At 42.2% G+C, this 15,468-nt stretch overlaps 1 protein-coding gene across 1 annotated transcript in view; it reads right to left on the reverse strand.

Annotated features, from left to right (window-relative positions):
- Positions 1–10,877: 10,877 nt before the first annotated feature.
- The window catches only part of KIF13A (kinesin family member 13A), a 172,533-nt gene continuing 167,942 nt past the window's right edge, over positions 10,878–15,468 (reverse strand). Inside the window, 2 exon segments of the mRNA XM_032462545.1 lie at positions 10,878–11,410; positions 11,412–12,209. Of these exon segments, the coding sequence (XP_032318436.1) occupies positions 11,372–11,410; positions 11,412–12,209 (837 nt within the window). The 3' untranslated portion in view covers positions 10,878–11,371.

A 15,468-nucleotide genomic window follows, 5' to 3' on the forward strand; every position in this document is an offset into this window, starting at 1 on the left:
GTCAATAACTGACATCTTTGTATGGTGACATATTATCACCAGGCTTATGGTGGTGATCATTTTGATATATAAAGAAAAAAATCACTATATGTTGTGTAACAGGAAGTAACATACTGTAGGTCATCTATACTTCAAAAATAAACATACATACAAACTCATAGAATAAGGGGTAAGACTGGTTACTAGAGGCAGGGGTGGAGAGTGGAGGGACGGGGAACTGGGTGAATGTGGTCAAAATATACTACAAACTTCCAGTTAGACGATGACCAAGTGCTAGGGATGTCATGTACAACATGATAAATATAGTTAATACTGCTGTGTAGTATATGTGAAAGTAAATCCTGAGCTCTCATCACACACACAATTTTTTTCTTTACTTTTGTTTCTATATGAGATGACGTTCACTAAACTTACTGTGATCATCATTTCACGATGTATGTAAGTCAAATCACGCTGTACATCTTAAACTCACACAGTGGCATGTATCAATTATATCTCAATAAAACTGGAAGAAAAAGTAGTTTATTAAGCGGCAGTATTTCTACAAAGCTGATTGACCAGGAAATATGATAATGGATACTGACTGCAGTCCACTGTGCCAGATGCTGTAAATAAGGGAAACTAGTTCTCCTGCACAGAGTGTTCTTTTTTCCTGAAAGGTTGATACAGACATGGAGTTAGGAACCAGAGACATTAGACTTCACAGGCTGAAAAGCCCTATAAAGTTCCGCTAAGCCAGTCCCACAACTAATGGGTGAGTTGTTTCTTCAACATTGTGAAGTATCTGTTGTATTTGGGCTTTATTGTCTCCAAAAATGGAGACCCGTGCTTCCTGAGGGGTGGAGAGTGGCCCTGGCTGGTGGCAGCTGTTATCACTGAGTGGGAGTTGGGAGGAGGAGGGCCACTCTGGGAATGGCTTGACCTTGGCCAGTTGCTGCTCCTTGATGAGCTCTGGGACCTGCTCTGGGGACTCAGCCTGGACGGACCTCATCCTTAGGGAGACTTCACAGGCAAGTCTTGCTAACAAGCAGTCTCTTGGCTGAAAAGAGGATTTTCTCTCAATACTTGTGTTGTTTCATGTATTCATACTTTAGATAATGACCTTGCTCTTTGTGGTAGCTTGTCAGATTGTGAAGCATTTTTTCCATTCTGTTACTCATTTGTTTAATATGTTTTTCTTGAGTTACTGTTTCATTATAGGAAACTGAAGTCCAGAGTGCTTAGGTGGATATTTTGTGACTTAGTAATAGAATGGCTATTTCCTAACTCAAACTCCAGTGCATTTTACACTATTTGGGGTGTGTTTCACATTTAATATATATGTATGTATGTTTTTAACTAATTCCTTTTTCTGTTCACATTGCATTTAGTTGGCACGTCTTCTAAGGCTCCTCTTGGCTATGACAGTATCTCAGACTTGGTTTTTGATGTCTTTGACAGTTTTGAGGAGTATTGTAAGATGTATTATAGGACGCCCCTCTACTGAAATTGGTCTGCCATTTTTCTCATGATTACACGGAGGTTATAGGTCTATGGGAGGAATACCATAGATACAGTAACGTGCCATTTTCATCACATCAAGTCAAGGGTACATGCTACCAACACCACTTATCACTGTTGGCGTTGACCTTGGTCACCTGAATGTAGTGATTGTTGAGTTTCTCCACTATAAAGTTTCTCTCTTTCCCCCATTTCCATACTCATTAGAAGGAAGTCACTGTGTAGCTGGCACTTGATGAGTGGGGAGTGATGCTCCCCCTTAGTCTTACCACATTTTAAACTAGACTAAGCTTGTTATTTCAGCTTTTTTAAGTTATTATTTTTAATTTTTTTGATGGGGGAGGTAATTAAGTTTTTATTTAGTTATTTATGTAAATGGAGGAACTGGGGATTGAACCTAGGACCTGTTGCATGCTAAGCACACACTCTTGCCACTGAGCTATATCCCTCCCCCCCCCCCATTTTTTATTTTTTGAAGAAGGATCTAACCTCTCTCTTTACAGAATTTGTTTCAGGGATGCCCCAACTTTTGGTTAAGAGCTATGTTTCATTTCCTTAGAGGCTGGAGATCACCAAAAGGCGGTGGTGCAGACAGCAAAGTCTCTGAGCTGACGGGGGGAGAGGAGGAACGCCACTGCTGTGGTTTCCCCTTCTCTGTAGAAAAATCCAAAACACTGAGTCAAGGATAACAGCGACAACCACTATGCAGTTTTTCTGGACAGGATTTTGAGACTGACAGAGCCTGATTTTGACTATCTTCCTGGATTTGAAGCTGGGCTTCACCATTTTCTGGCCCTTATGATCTTGACATATCCTTCACATAAAACTCAGTTTTTGTCATCTGTAAAATGGGGGCAATGACACTGCCTCCTCTCAATGTTGTGGAAATGATTTCAGGAGACAATGCATATGAAGTCTTTTACACTTAACAAATGTGAATAATGGTGCTGTGGGGATATTTGTTAATATTAAACAGATGTATCTTATTTGCCTTAAATCACGTTACCCTCTGGTTCTCTGCTCTGTGTCAGTGACACGCATGCCTGCCTTCACAGGGTGGTGGGTACTGTCTTGAACACAGCTTAGCTTTCAGACCTCACCTAGGTTATAAGTCATCTTGAGAGCCAGGTTTTGTTGAATGAGAAAAGAGTTGTTTTAATTCCAAAAGCCTTCTTTTACATAGTCAAGCAAAGCTTGGAGGTCTGAGAATTTTGTTGTAAGTCAGAGTATAGAGAGAATGACTCTGCTAGAAAGGTAGTGCCTGTGAGACAGGAAGGGAAGGAGGAAGAAGGAATCAAGGAAGGGGATGAGAGAAGAGACAGAGACATTCAGACGCTGAGAACATGGTGAGGACGCTTCCTGGTCTGTAAGAGGAGACTCAATCCTCCGTGTCTTTGTCTGGGGTCAGACATTAGGAAAACCATTAGAAGTCAAGACAGCTCTAGAGGGAATTTGAGACTGCCTAGGCCTGATGCCTGCTTCTCCCCGCTGGTACCCTCCCCGCCTTGCTTTGGTAGACTGGAGGGAATAGATGGGCTCCAGAAAGCATCCAGCTGGTCCTCTTTGTGGCATGGACAAGTTCCTGAAGAATTCCATGAATGCAGAAGAATTAAGGGAATTAAGAGTCACTGTGACTGTCCAGGGTTTGCCATGCATGGGCACGGAACAGGAGTGTCATGGCCGGGGCTGCGTGTGGACAGCCCAGAACTGGGAGCTGGAAGAGCTGAGCCTCACAAACACCAAGTACCAGTGCAGGGCCAGCAGAGGAAGCCGATCAGCACAGGACGTTTGCCAGGTTTCCTGGGAGCAACCGTCCTGCAAAAAGCTTCTTGGAGGACAGACCATCACTGACATCAGAGGTGGACAAAGACGGGACAGATGTCTGTGCCCCAAAATTAGGTGAGAAAAGCTATTCCTCAACCCGGGTCAGCAGGAGGCAGCAGAGGGCAACAGGTTATAGGCACTACCCTGGCTGACAGGACACCAAAGGTGCCTTCTAGACCCTTCCTGGGAGGCGAGGGGGTGGGGGTCGTGGACAGAGAAGGGGAAAAAGAGCCTTAACACCCAGAGTTTGGGTTGACTGAATATTTACCAATTTTAAACAGAAAGAAGCTATCCAAGAATCATTTTCTTACATATCTGTACCATTTTTTGTTAGTGTATTTTAAATTTTATTTCTAACCTGTTTTCCTTTTTAAACTATTTTTAAAAATCCTTTTACTTAAAATTTTTTCCAGTCATCCTGTTTGGGATTTAAAATTTTATTTTACAAGCTTCAAAAGCCTTGAACCAACCTTCCAGTGTATTCCCAAACATTTGGGTATCACATTTGAATAGTAAAATAATCCTACCTTCATCAGTCTCTTCAGGAAAAAAAAAAATCCTATATTCATAGACTCTTCTTTTGTTGGCAGTTTTCTTTCTAAAGCTAATCATGAATATTGCTTGCCTCAGTAAGTAATGACGTTTGCTTTTCCTAAGATTCACTTTCTATTTTGAGCAAAGCCGTCACATCTACTCACTGTGCCTCCAATGAAGCAAATCTGAAAAGAATCAAATGTGAAAACGTAACTATAAATAGAAACATTAATTAAAAGTTTCTGATCATTTGCCTCTACCAGAAACATTAGTGCAGCTTGATTATTGGCTATAACTCACATATTCAGAGAACCCTAGTATTTTAACTTTTTTATTAGTATCTTTTTACTCCATGGAAATTGGCTTTCCTTTTGACTTTACTGTTAATAAAAAGTTAGATTCTCATTCACTCATAGGTTCCAGTTAGCTTTGCTTTGGCCCACGGCATCTCCTAATGAGTTATGGTCATTTAAAAATGTCTACAAATTCTTAGACGTTCCTCCTTTCAAAAGGAAGAGCCCAATTCTCTCCCCTTCAGGGGAGGCTGGATTCTGACTCACTTCTAATGAATAAAACAGGGTAGAAGTGACGAAGTGTGAGATGAGGTCATAAAAGGCTTTTCACTCCCAGGAAGCCAATTACCACATTGTGAGGTCACTGAAGCAGCACAGAGAGGTACACAAGGTGAGGAAGCACCAGCTGGCCAGCTGTGTGAGTGAACCATCCCAAAAAGGGTCCTCCCAACCCCAGTCAAGGCTTCAGATACCTGCTGCTCTGGCTGACGTCTTGACTGGAGCAACTGGAGCCAGAACTACTGAGAACTGCCCACTCCTGAATTCCGGACCCCTGGAAATTGTGTGAGACAATAAATATTTATTGTGTTTTGAGTTTAAGGGTAATTCATTTTGCGGTAGATAACTAATATTAATGCACTAGCTTTCTCACAAATATATACCACTACCTATAAAAGGACTAGAAAACACTGTGGGTAAGGTGGCATTCTCATATCATCATCAAGACAGCCTTGGACCCAAGTGGTCCTGAGGTTAGCTCTTAAATCGTCATTCTCAGTGAATTGCTCTTGTCTTGGCTGTTGCCACGGCTCGGTATTCTAACTCTGCTGTTTTTAAGCGGCTTGGCTTCTTTGAGGTTAACCCTATGCTAGGTAAACAGTATGCTGATTCAACAGGTGTGACTCATCAATTACATGAAGGTGTGGCTTTTGGCTCGGATCTGTTCTCCTAAGATCTTCAGTCAAAGAAAAATACATCTGCTCTGCTGTGGTATCTCCCCAAACGCATGCTAGACTAAGAAAAGACCAACGATAACAAAGAAACCTGAGAACATCTCTGTACGACTTGGTTCAGGCAGATGAAGTTGTGATAAACACGATGTGCTCTAGTTTTAAAGTGTAAACAGTTACAGGTGTTTTAGGTATTGTGAAAGGGTCAAGTTGGTTTGTACTCCTCTACTCCAAAACCAAACTGGACCCTTTTCCCCTCTCCAAGTTGATCTTCTTCCAGAGACTCCAATTTCAACTTACCTTTCTCTTTGTAAAACATTCACTGTTCTATGAATCAGCCCCTCAGTGTCTTCATAAACAGAGTCCCATAAGGAGTCAAGAATTTCTTTCTCAGGGACCCAGTCTGATGGCTGAGAAGCCTACAGCAAGCTCCAAGATGACGGTTGTTGCCAGCTGGGCTCAGATTATGGTGACGGAGGCACCCAAAGCATCTACTTTGACCTACAGAATCCTAAGAACTGTATGCAGTGACAAAGGCACCCCTCACAAAGGAGGAAATAACTTATTTTTCCAAAAACACAGAGGTGAGTGTGTGTCCCAGAACATCAGAAAGTTGAAGACTAGGTGGGGAGCGTACAGCTCAGCGGTAGAGCGCATGCCTAGCATGCATGAGGTCCAGGGTTCAATCCCCGGTACCTCCTTAAAAATAAATAAATAAATAAATACACCTAGTTAAGACTAAGTGTTATTTCAACTTAACTTACTGTGTCTGTGGGAAAAAAAAAAAGACCATTAAGTGGCACGCAAATCTAAAATTACCTTTGCCCTTGGCTGAGGGGATTAGAAACAAATGACAAGGTTACATGGAAGACTTCGGGGTTTTTTCACTCCCGTCAACTCCAGTTCATAACGTGTTATGGGCAGAACTTGCCTCCTGGCATTCTCGTGGAGTCCTCCATGTTCCAGGTTCCCCTGCTGGCAGGATGCTGTCCACCCCGAGATGTCTAGTGGGTGCTGCTGGGCTTGAGGAGACAGCCTTTCCTCCAGGTTAGGAGAAAACTGAGACGAACTGCTGTAGATTACAGGGTGAATTTCTGTTGTTGTTTTTCTAACTTGGGAGGTAGGCTCAATATTACAGAAAGACACGTGTGTTAGTGTTAATGCAATAAACTCAAGGCTGAATACAAAGATCTCTCTACATGGTTGTGTACCGTAGCAGCCTCTTCTGTTTTTAGCTCTTAATCCAGAAAAGAATGCAAGAACTCTTATTCATTTACATTGTCTTTTAAAGACTTTTCATTTACATGACCAGAAACTTTTTAAAAATAAAGATTAATCATGTAATTAGTAATTGATCACATAATCTTTTTTCCCTAACGTAGTTCTAAAGCTTGAATATTATTTTCAATATTATTTCAATATCATTTCAATATTATTATATTGGCTAGAACAGGATAATTTTTAAGATAGTATCTTGCCCTCACCTACCCTAGAATTTTTTTTATGGACAGTTATTTTTCCCATAAGTTGATGCCCTAGAAACACAAGTCTAAATTTTCGCTATGACAAAATGTGTGTCCAAATAATGATAAACAAATGTGATGACAGCAGTAATACTGTACTTTGGAAATTAACTGTTAAACACATTGCCTATAGTTAAGTATCCAATATGTCCTAAAGCCAGTGTGCTCTCCCACAGTTAGTGACAAATGACGATGCCACTGACCAAATGCCACTGATCACATAACAGATCACATACTAGTAAAGTGAACAATTGGCTTATTGTGTCTTGAACTGTATTTGTAGTTGCCATGATTTATTTAACTATTAAACAGCTGCTTTCCTCCCCCAGCCCCCATTCTGTAACATTCAAATCCTTTCTACTTTCTCGTGGAATTCCCTCTGTCCAGAACAGACTAGCTCTAGTTCCCGACCACATCAGAAAGGCTATTGTGAACAACGGAGATTTTTCTGAAAGGCTTCTGTAAAGCTGTTTTTAGATGACACTTTCATACTAAGCTCTCTTTAGCCGCCCCTCCTGGGTGGCAGGTGCTGCTGCTTCCTCTGAAGACCTTGAGCACCGTGACCACGTGGAGCACACCCCGTCCCACCTGTGGCAGATCGTCCCCACTAATGTTGGTCAGTCTGGACTTGTGACCCTTACCACAGCCCTTCTGCTCTCTGAAGGGGGGTGGTCCTCCCTCAAGAGGCCTGTCCCTCCCCAACATGTCACCAGACAGAACACGGAGAGAAGAGGCTGATGGAAGTGTTGCCGCCCTCCACCTCTGCCTTCCACACGTCCACCACTTAGTAACAACAGCACCAAAGGCATCTGCTGCTCTGAGGATTAAGTGACATAAACATCACAAGTTGGGAACAGTGTCAAGTACACAGTCAACCCCCAATGAATGTTCGCTGTTACTATTACGGTTTAAGCTACAGGGACACACATGCATGCAAACAAATATGGAAAACGGATCTGAAACTAATGGCAGAGTTATTAAAGACAAACAACCGATGCTTTAAAATCCGAATTAGACAGTCTGTATTCTAAAACACACACACACACATACCATCTGTACCAATTAAATACAATAAAGTTGAAAGGGGATATAAATTACAGTTTTTCTTCTTTAAACAGACAATAGTAAAATACTACAGTCAGCTCACTATACACAAAATTCATGACAGCAGCTTTTCCTTAAAATCTCCAATATCTTACCCATTTACTGACGCTAAGAACTTGAAGGAAACAGGTACAGCAGGCTGTACACCTCCTCTGGCTCCCACAATACATTTATTGCTGTACATCCAGGCCAATCGTACAGGCATCTACATGATAGGTACACAAAGTACTTTTGGAAAAACTTCCGCACACATACTCCTTCCGTCTCCATCAGTAAGAGCATCTTACAAATGAAGACAAGGACAGCAGGTTGTCTGTACTCAATCATCTCCTGCGAAGACAGCGAAGTGGGCACCCGTGAACGGTATTTATAGCTCATTCCAACTCTTCAGCATTTTCCCGAATGTCAGTAAAATAACAACGGCAAAACCACACCACAACAAAACCTACCAATCCCAAACAAAACCACAAAAAGACGAAAATCAACACCCTCTCCTCCCCTGAACCCGACGCTCGGCATGTCCTTGTGTTTTCTTAACAGTAATACTGCTCCGTGCATCCCACCTGCCTGGCTGGGCTGAACCAAGGTACCGGTAATGCTGGGGTCAGAGCCCCCGTCACTACCAACGGCCAGAATACCACGTCACATCAGCAGGTGGCAGGCCAGGTGGAAGACCAAAGATCGGGGCTGTGAGATTGTTCAGTGTGCTTATGAAACTAGGGACAGAGAGTGGCAGCACTCAGCCTGGCGGCCAAGGGGAGTATGGCACCCAGCTTGCAGTCAAACACGTTTGTACACATAAAACAGGAGAGGACAGCAGAAACGTTCAGTCTTATGTAAGTTCTTTGGTTATAAAGAACGGCATCCTGTAACCTTAGCTGCAGAGAGGGATTTGCAGCCTCACTCTTAGGCGATACAATCTTTCTCATCTGCTCATGTTCTGAGAGATGGCCCAAATTTGTAACAAAGTCTAGTACCTTACGATTCTCTACAAACCACTTTTATCCGCATTTTAGTGTGCAGTCTTGTCTGTCGCCAGACATACTATAGATACACATTTCATATACATCATATATATTATTTATAAAAAAAAATTAGAGCATTGACTCCAGACTCTACAGCAAGAACCAATTAAAATTGTACAAGAATAAAGTCTGTTTGAATCTGTGGAGGTTTCTACACAGTGGGGGTGTGTAGTGAGTGCAAACAAAAATACTGCCACTTAATTCATCCAGGATTTTCGGTTCTCTGGAAAAAAGCAGAGGCTGCTGGTTCAGCAGAGTGACAAAGTGCCGCCCCTCCCTGCTCTGGAGGGGAGCGGAGGTGGCCCCGGGAAGCACACGGCTTCTCCATGCTGGTCTGAGGTCCGATCCGGCTGCCGCAGGTTTTAAAGATGGGGCTGGTGCTCCTGCGAGGCGACCGGAACACAGATGCTGGGGCCTTCGGAGGAAGGGCGTGCTGCCTCTCACCGAGTGCCCGCGCTCCCCTGGAATGCAGAGGGTGGTGAGTTCAAGCTCCTGTCCCCCCCACCCTTCCCCACCCACAGGGACCACCCTCGGCCAGACCCTGCCCACCCCACACCAGGGGCTCTTCCTGCAGGGACCCACAGGATCCTGTTTGCTATGGAATCAAGTTCTAGAATTTACACTCTACAAGGGAGAAACCTAGCTCCAAGATGAAGCTTCTAGGAAAAGTAATGACAGCAAGACCCAAAGTTAAAGTAAAAACATGTTATTTCTGGGTCCACGTTCTCAGTCATACCAGGGTAAGAATAGAAGTCAAACTTTAGTACTTAAAAGTTCTCAAAACACTGTCAAAATAATCTATTAAAACCAATATAAGAAAAATACTAAAGCAACTTTTTTTAAAAAAAGAAAAAAAAATCCCCATAGTCCCACATTACCCTGATACAAAAACTATTTTTTGTAAATTCAACTTTTAAAGCAAGATCTTTGGCAGGGACACGCTATTCCAGAGCCTTTCAAAAGCAAAAATTAGGTACTGTTCCTGCTATTGGGCAAATAACCCAGGTATTGAAACAAGGTGGGGGGGGGGGTGTCACTGCCCCTCCCTTTTCTATGGGCCATGCTTCAAACAGTGCAGCCCCCAGACATCCCACCCATATTACTTTAGCAGAGGGGTTTGTGAAAATCTTATCCCCTTCACTGCTCCTCATACTGAAGCAAAATCTTAAGGTTTGTAGGACAGTGACTCCCGGGAATTTGAATTTTTAAGAGGCATCTTCACGCAACACCCCACAGTGAGTCTACTGTGCATTTAGGTTTGGTAAGTGTTGTTCTAAGGTGAAGACTTAACCCCTGGACTTCCTGACCACGTTCTTCCTGGACTTCTTGGAAGGACTGAAAAACTGAGGCAGGACAGCAACATGGATTCTGTTCAAGAACAGTATAAAGGAAGCTGAAGACTTTTAAACAAATGAATGTTCAGTTTGCAAGAACAGTAATAGTAACTTTATTTTATTTTATATTTTGTTGGGGAAAGAAGACTTTTTTTGAGGTGTAAGAGACCACTGTTTGGTTTTTGCAGTTTCTGTATGCATATGCTGTATAAATGATCACATACTGAAATTTTAAAGACTAGCATGGAAAACTTGGGGGTAAAGAGCCACCAAACTGGAATGATAACTTCCTCAGCAAAACAGAGGGACTGAAGGGCACCCCAATTATCTTGTCCGTCACCGAGCTGCCTTCTGGTTCTGTCAGCTCTTTGTTTGGCTAAGCCTGGAGCTCCCCTATCTCTCACACAGCTACAGCTAGGGTGTGGGACCCCAAATGGGAAGAGGCAGTGGTACCCAGAAGTAGATAATCTCTTATTAATAAAATTCACTATTTTTCTTAGGAATATTGGCAAAACCCACTTTGTTCCAATATGAAAATGAAACACTATAATAAACCTAAAAATAATATAATAAACTAAAAAAATAGACTCACAGACAGAGAATACAGACTTGTGGTTACCGGGGGGTGGAGGGTGGGAAAAAATTAAAAAAAAAAAAAAAAAAAAGAAAGAAAGAAACACTATAATAAACCAACCTGGGTAACTTCCAAAGCCCAAGTTTGAATTGCGCAGGATTTCACCTACACTTCCCCAAAGCACTTTTTATCCTATGGCACCAAATGTCTGTATTTTACCAAATCTGCAATGCATGCCTCCCCCACACTGAGCTTTTCAACATCGCTGAAATTGCTGATAATGATAGTTTAATTGGAAGTATTTTTTTTAATGAGACATAAAATAATGGTAAATCTAATCATCAGAAAAATCACAGATTTGATGGCATATGGTACGTGCTACTGCCAAGATATTCTTGGGATGGTCAGTAATTATATGTTTCAGGGAAGGAACACAAGATCGATTGACTAATCCTTACCCACGTGAATGCTTAATTCAACATGAACCCACACACCAGCTTAAAAAGCCACTAGTCCACTAGTATATTTCACAGTTCCACTCTGGAACAAGCAGACTTGGGGACTTGCTCCCCGACCCCAGCCAGCTGGGCAGGATGTGAGCCTGGTCCCCAGGTGGGCTCATCTTCCCTGTCAGAAACACCTCAATGAATCTCTCCTCTTAAGTCACTATTTTCAAGGGCCTCTGGGGGTTGGGGCACAATTAGGTGCCCTCACTGGTAGCCCAGGACCCAAAGGACTGCCCCTGGAATTTATTACCTGGTCATTCTCTGACAAAGAACACAGCTGGCCAAGGTCCTGTGGCCCATCTGAGACACTCTTACTGTCCAATGTATGTGGTGGGTTCCTCCTACTTGAAAGTTCTCCAGCAGAAGGGTCTGTCAAGCCATCAAAATCTTTCCCGTCTGACACTCCCATAAACTCTGTGAAAGAATGGTCCTCGAGGATGTTGGTGGTGTGCTCTATGGTCACTTCCCTGGGGCAGAATCCTCTGGCTGGCTGGCCACTTTTGCTGGAGCAAGTCTCTTGCTCAGGACATGAGCCGGTCCTACAGAGCGTTTTGGAGTTTTTCTCAGGGATGCTTTGGGATGGTGGGCTCCCTTTGGCTAAGGCACTATTTTCCTTGAGTGGCACTGGAGTCATCTTATCCTTTACCGAGCCTCTTTCTAGTTCTGTCAACTCTTTGTTTGAGGATGGTCTGAGATCATGCACAAATGATGGTCCGGGATGTTCGCTGGAGTCTGTGTCCTTCGTCTGAAGGGCCAGCTGGTCTGAGCTGTCACTAGAAGGGACCACCATGTCAGACAGGGTGGCGTTGGAGGCACTGTGGGAGAAGTAGCCACTGGTGATGCTGCTGGTGGTGGGACTGCGGGCCACTTCTTTCTCCAGGACCTTGGAGTTCATCAAATCCACTTTGGAAGAAAACCACTCTCTGTTCTCCAGGCTGGCATTGTAAACACTGAAGTCAGCAAACTCCACAGGCACGTAAGGCTGTGAGCTTATCAGCTTCCGGTTAAGAGCTTCCAGATCACTGTCCTCCTCTTCAGAGTCCTACAGAAATGAAGCAAAAGTCAGCCGTGAGCTCCTTATAGCATGTGTACTGTTGAGACAGGTTGTAAGTGCTCTGCTGTTAAAGGCATTCACCTTCACGTGTTTAGTGTTTTTTGTGTTTCTGAATTTGGTTAAGTCTAGTCACCTTTTGTGGACACAGGTCTATTATCCTCAGAGGTCTGTGAGTGTGAACCCAGTATCATCCAATATTAAGGAGATTTATTTTTTTCTGTGCTCACTCAATGCTGATAATTAGAAACCTTCCCTCCCCTGGTTTAAAGGAAAGGACGGAAGGAAGTGCAGTGGACTTTTAATTAGATCCTTGCAATTAGTTTTCAGCTAGATGTGTTTCCTTTCCTAATTAAGTGAGTAGAAGGGCAGCCAGAGGCAGAGAAGAGCTGCCGTTTCATTTGTTCTTACAGTCCGCACCTTGGAGAGCAAAATGCAGGTGAATAAGATGATTTGCAAAAAGTTTTCTGAGCTATTTTATGGGGAGGAAGGGCAGGGACACAAAGACCCCCCCCCCCCGAGAGCAAAAGGGCAAAGAACATGATTTCAACATCCATTCTCAGTATTATACTAAATAGTGCAAGTCTGTAAAATACTAAACTAATCTGACTGTTTACTAGGGCTTCTGAGAAGCACGGATAGAGAATTTGACTAGCAGGTGAGGAAGATAGTGAGATTTAAATGAAAATCTCCTTTGTCAAATAGTTTTAGGGTCCTGTTTATAAAGATTGGTAAACATGCAAGTGTGAGCGTTATCAACTTTCAGTCTCTCTCGCTGAGTGAATGATTCTTTTATATTTGGTGGGAAACAATGTAAAACACACGGCATCTTATTTTCAAATAAAAATCAATGAAATTATCTAGTCATTTAAAATTAACGTCATAAGCATCTGATGCCATTGCAAATATTCCTTTTCTCTTTTAAAATGTGACTTTCATTCGACAAATGTTCATCAAGCAACCATTACATGCCAGCCATTGTCCTAAGAACTGAGAATACCAGTGTTGAGCAAAGACAGGCATGGTCCCTGCCCTCAGGGAGTTACAACTGTGGGTCCTCGCTCTAAAAACAATCCTGGATGCTGCCTGGGTGGATGAAATTTCATTCAGTATAACAACAGGGTCACTGTAAAGACCTAGAACCAAAACACTAACCTAACTCATTAAAGTGTCATTTCAGGGGAGATAGAAAGAGAAGCAAGGAGAGGGGGAGGGAGAAGATGAGGAGGGGGATGGAGAGCAGATATGGCTGATGGGAGTTTACAAATGGAGAAAAATTTCATCTACTTAATTCCATAGCAATATTTTCTATCTTATAAGATGCTAAATACCTAAAAATAGCTTAATATTCTTCAGTGCTTCTTGGGTTTTAAAATGACTTGAATACAAATTATTTAAAAGCATCAGGAGCCTTAATTCCTTGGCTATTAATCAAAGGTGACTACCAAATGTCAGTGATAAAGTTGCAGAAATTAGCAAAACAAAACTTTTAGCAACACTAACCTTGCTATCTTATCTTTAGCTGCATTCTAATTAAGTAGCACAGTTAAAAAGGGGGTAGGGTAGAGAGATCTTTTCCCGGGGTTGGAGGGAACACTGGTAAAGGAGCAAAAATTGGACAGAATTACCTGAATCAGTAACTTTTGCTATATTTTCTAGATTCCCTACTTCACTTATTTAGACTCAAAATTGAATTTTAAGTGTTTGTTCCTCTTACATTTCTTTTTGATTTAAGCTGCTTTAATCCCCAAAGCCCAGGAATCCCTAATGCAATTAATTACTAAGAAGTTGTTGCAAGGAAAACCAAATTTGAAATTTGTAACTCGGGGCCCCTTTTATGCCTGAAGTTATTTCTTCTGAAAACTGAGGGAAGGTCTGTCATCCTAAAACACAACTCTGCCAAGTGAAACATTCACTCGTGAGTTTAATGTGTAGAAATAGGTATACACTTATTAAAATCCCAAAGATAAACAATTATTCCTAAAGGATTAGAACGACCTTGGCAAAATGGAAGAGTCTACAAAAACCCTATGAGATGAAGTTCAAACAGGGATCAGCACGTAGTTATGCAGTTGGGGTGGGGACAGGGGTGCGAGAGTGACCCAAAGAGAAAAGTGAAAGGAGTAAGGGCAAGTAGTTCCAGAAGAAAGAAAACTGAGGAGCGAGGAATCATTTTCCAGCATGTAATAAAAGGAAGCAGAAAGTCTGTAAAGTTATTGCCTTCAAGGAGAAAAGAGAGGACTCAATTGGTTTAAGCTGTATTTTAAGGGAATTTGGTTAGACATTTTATACCAGAAATATTATTTATCACTGTATCTTAAAGGGGACGAAGCATTTTCCTACTATGTCTGAAGGACCGAAAAAAAAATGAAAGCTCTTCCTAAGAGTGGAGTATGGCGTCAAGTTCTCAGGCTTCTCTATGGCTACAGCCTTCATGATTTGATTTTTGAGATTTAGTTTATGCAGCTGATATCCACCTACAGACAAAATACCTTGATTTTAAAAAGGGATCAAAACCTACATTAAAGCAGTGACCTTCTGCAAAGACGTTCACCCAATTAAAGTCATTTTCACTCCCACTGTAATCAGAGAGATGGTCTCTGTTTTCAGGAAGACCCCACAGGCCGAGGGTCCCCAGGCACTTCTGTCCATGGTACTGAGGGCAGGGCAGCCCCTTTTAAGAAGCAGCAGGAGCAGCAGGGTGACTGCATCTGCACTGCCTCTGGGAGCCCCTGGAGTCACTGGGGTCAGCCCAATTCTGCCAAAGGATGGGGCCTTAGTTCTCATGCTCTTGTTAACTGTGAGACCTTGGGTAAGTCACTCAACAAGCCTTGTGTTCCTTCTTCTGTAAAACAAGAGACATAAATCATATGCTGCCTATGCAAGACCTAGGAGAGGGCGAACTGACTTTCCTTCTGCTCTTCTGTCTACTTCATGACTTAAAAAGAGTCTCCAGAGGCTTATTGTTGCCTTTACTTATTCATGGGAGACACAAAGTGCATTTGTGTATCTTCTCAAATTGATCAGACAGCAACATGTTGCTTTAAGAATCAAGCATAGCTTACACAAGATCTTATGGTAGTTCACAGAGAAAAAAAATGTGACAATGAATATATATACGTTCATGTGTAACTGAAAAATTGTGCTTTACATTGGAATTTGACACAACATTGTAAAATGATTATAAATCAATAAAAATGTTTAAAAAAAGAATCAAGCATAGCTGTATTTACTATACTTTCTGTGAAAT

Source organism: Camelus ferus, chromosome 20 (assembly GCF_009834535.1).
Source record: "Camelus ferus isolate YT-003-E chromosome 20, BCGSAC_Cfer_1.0, whole genome shotgun sequence".
Lineage (NCBI taxonomy): Eukaryota > Metazoa > Chordata > Mammalia > Artiodactyla > Camelidae > Camelus > Camelus ferus.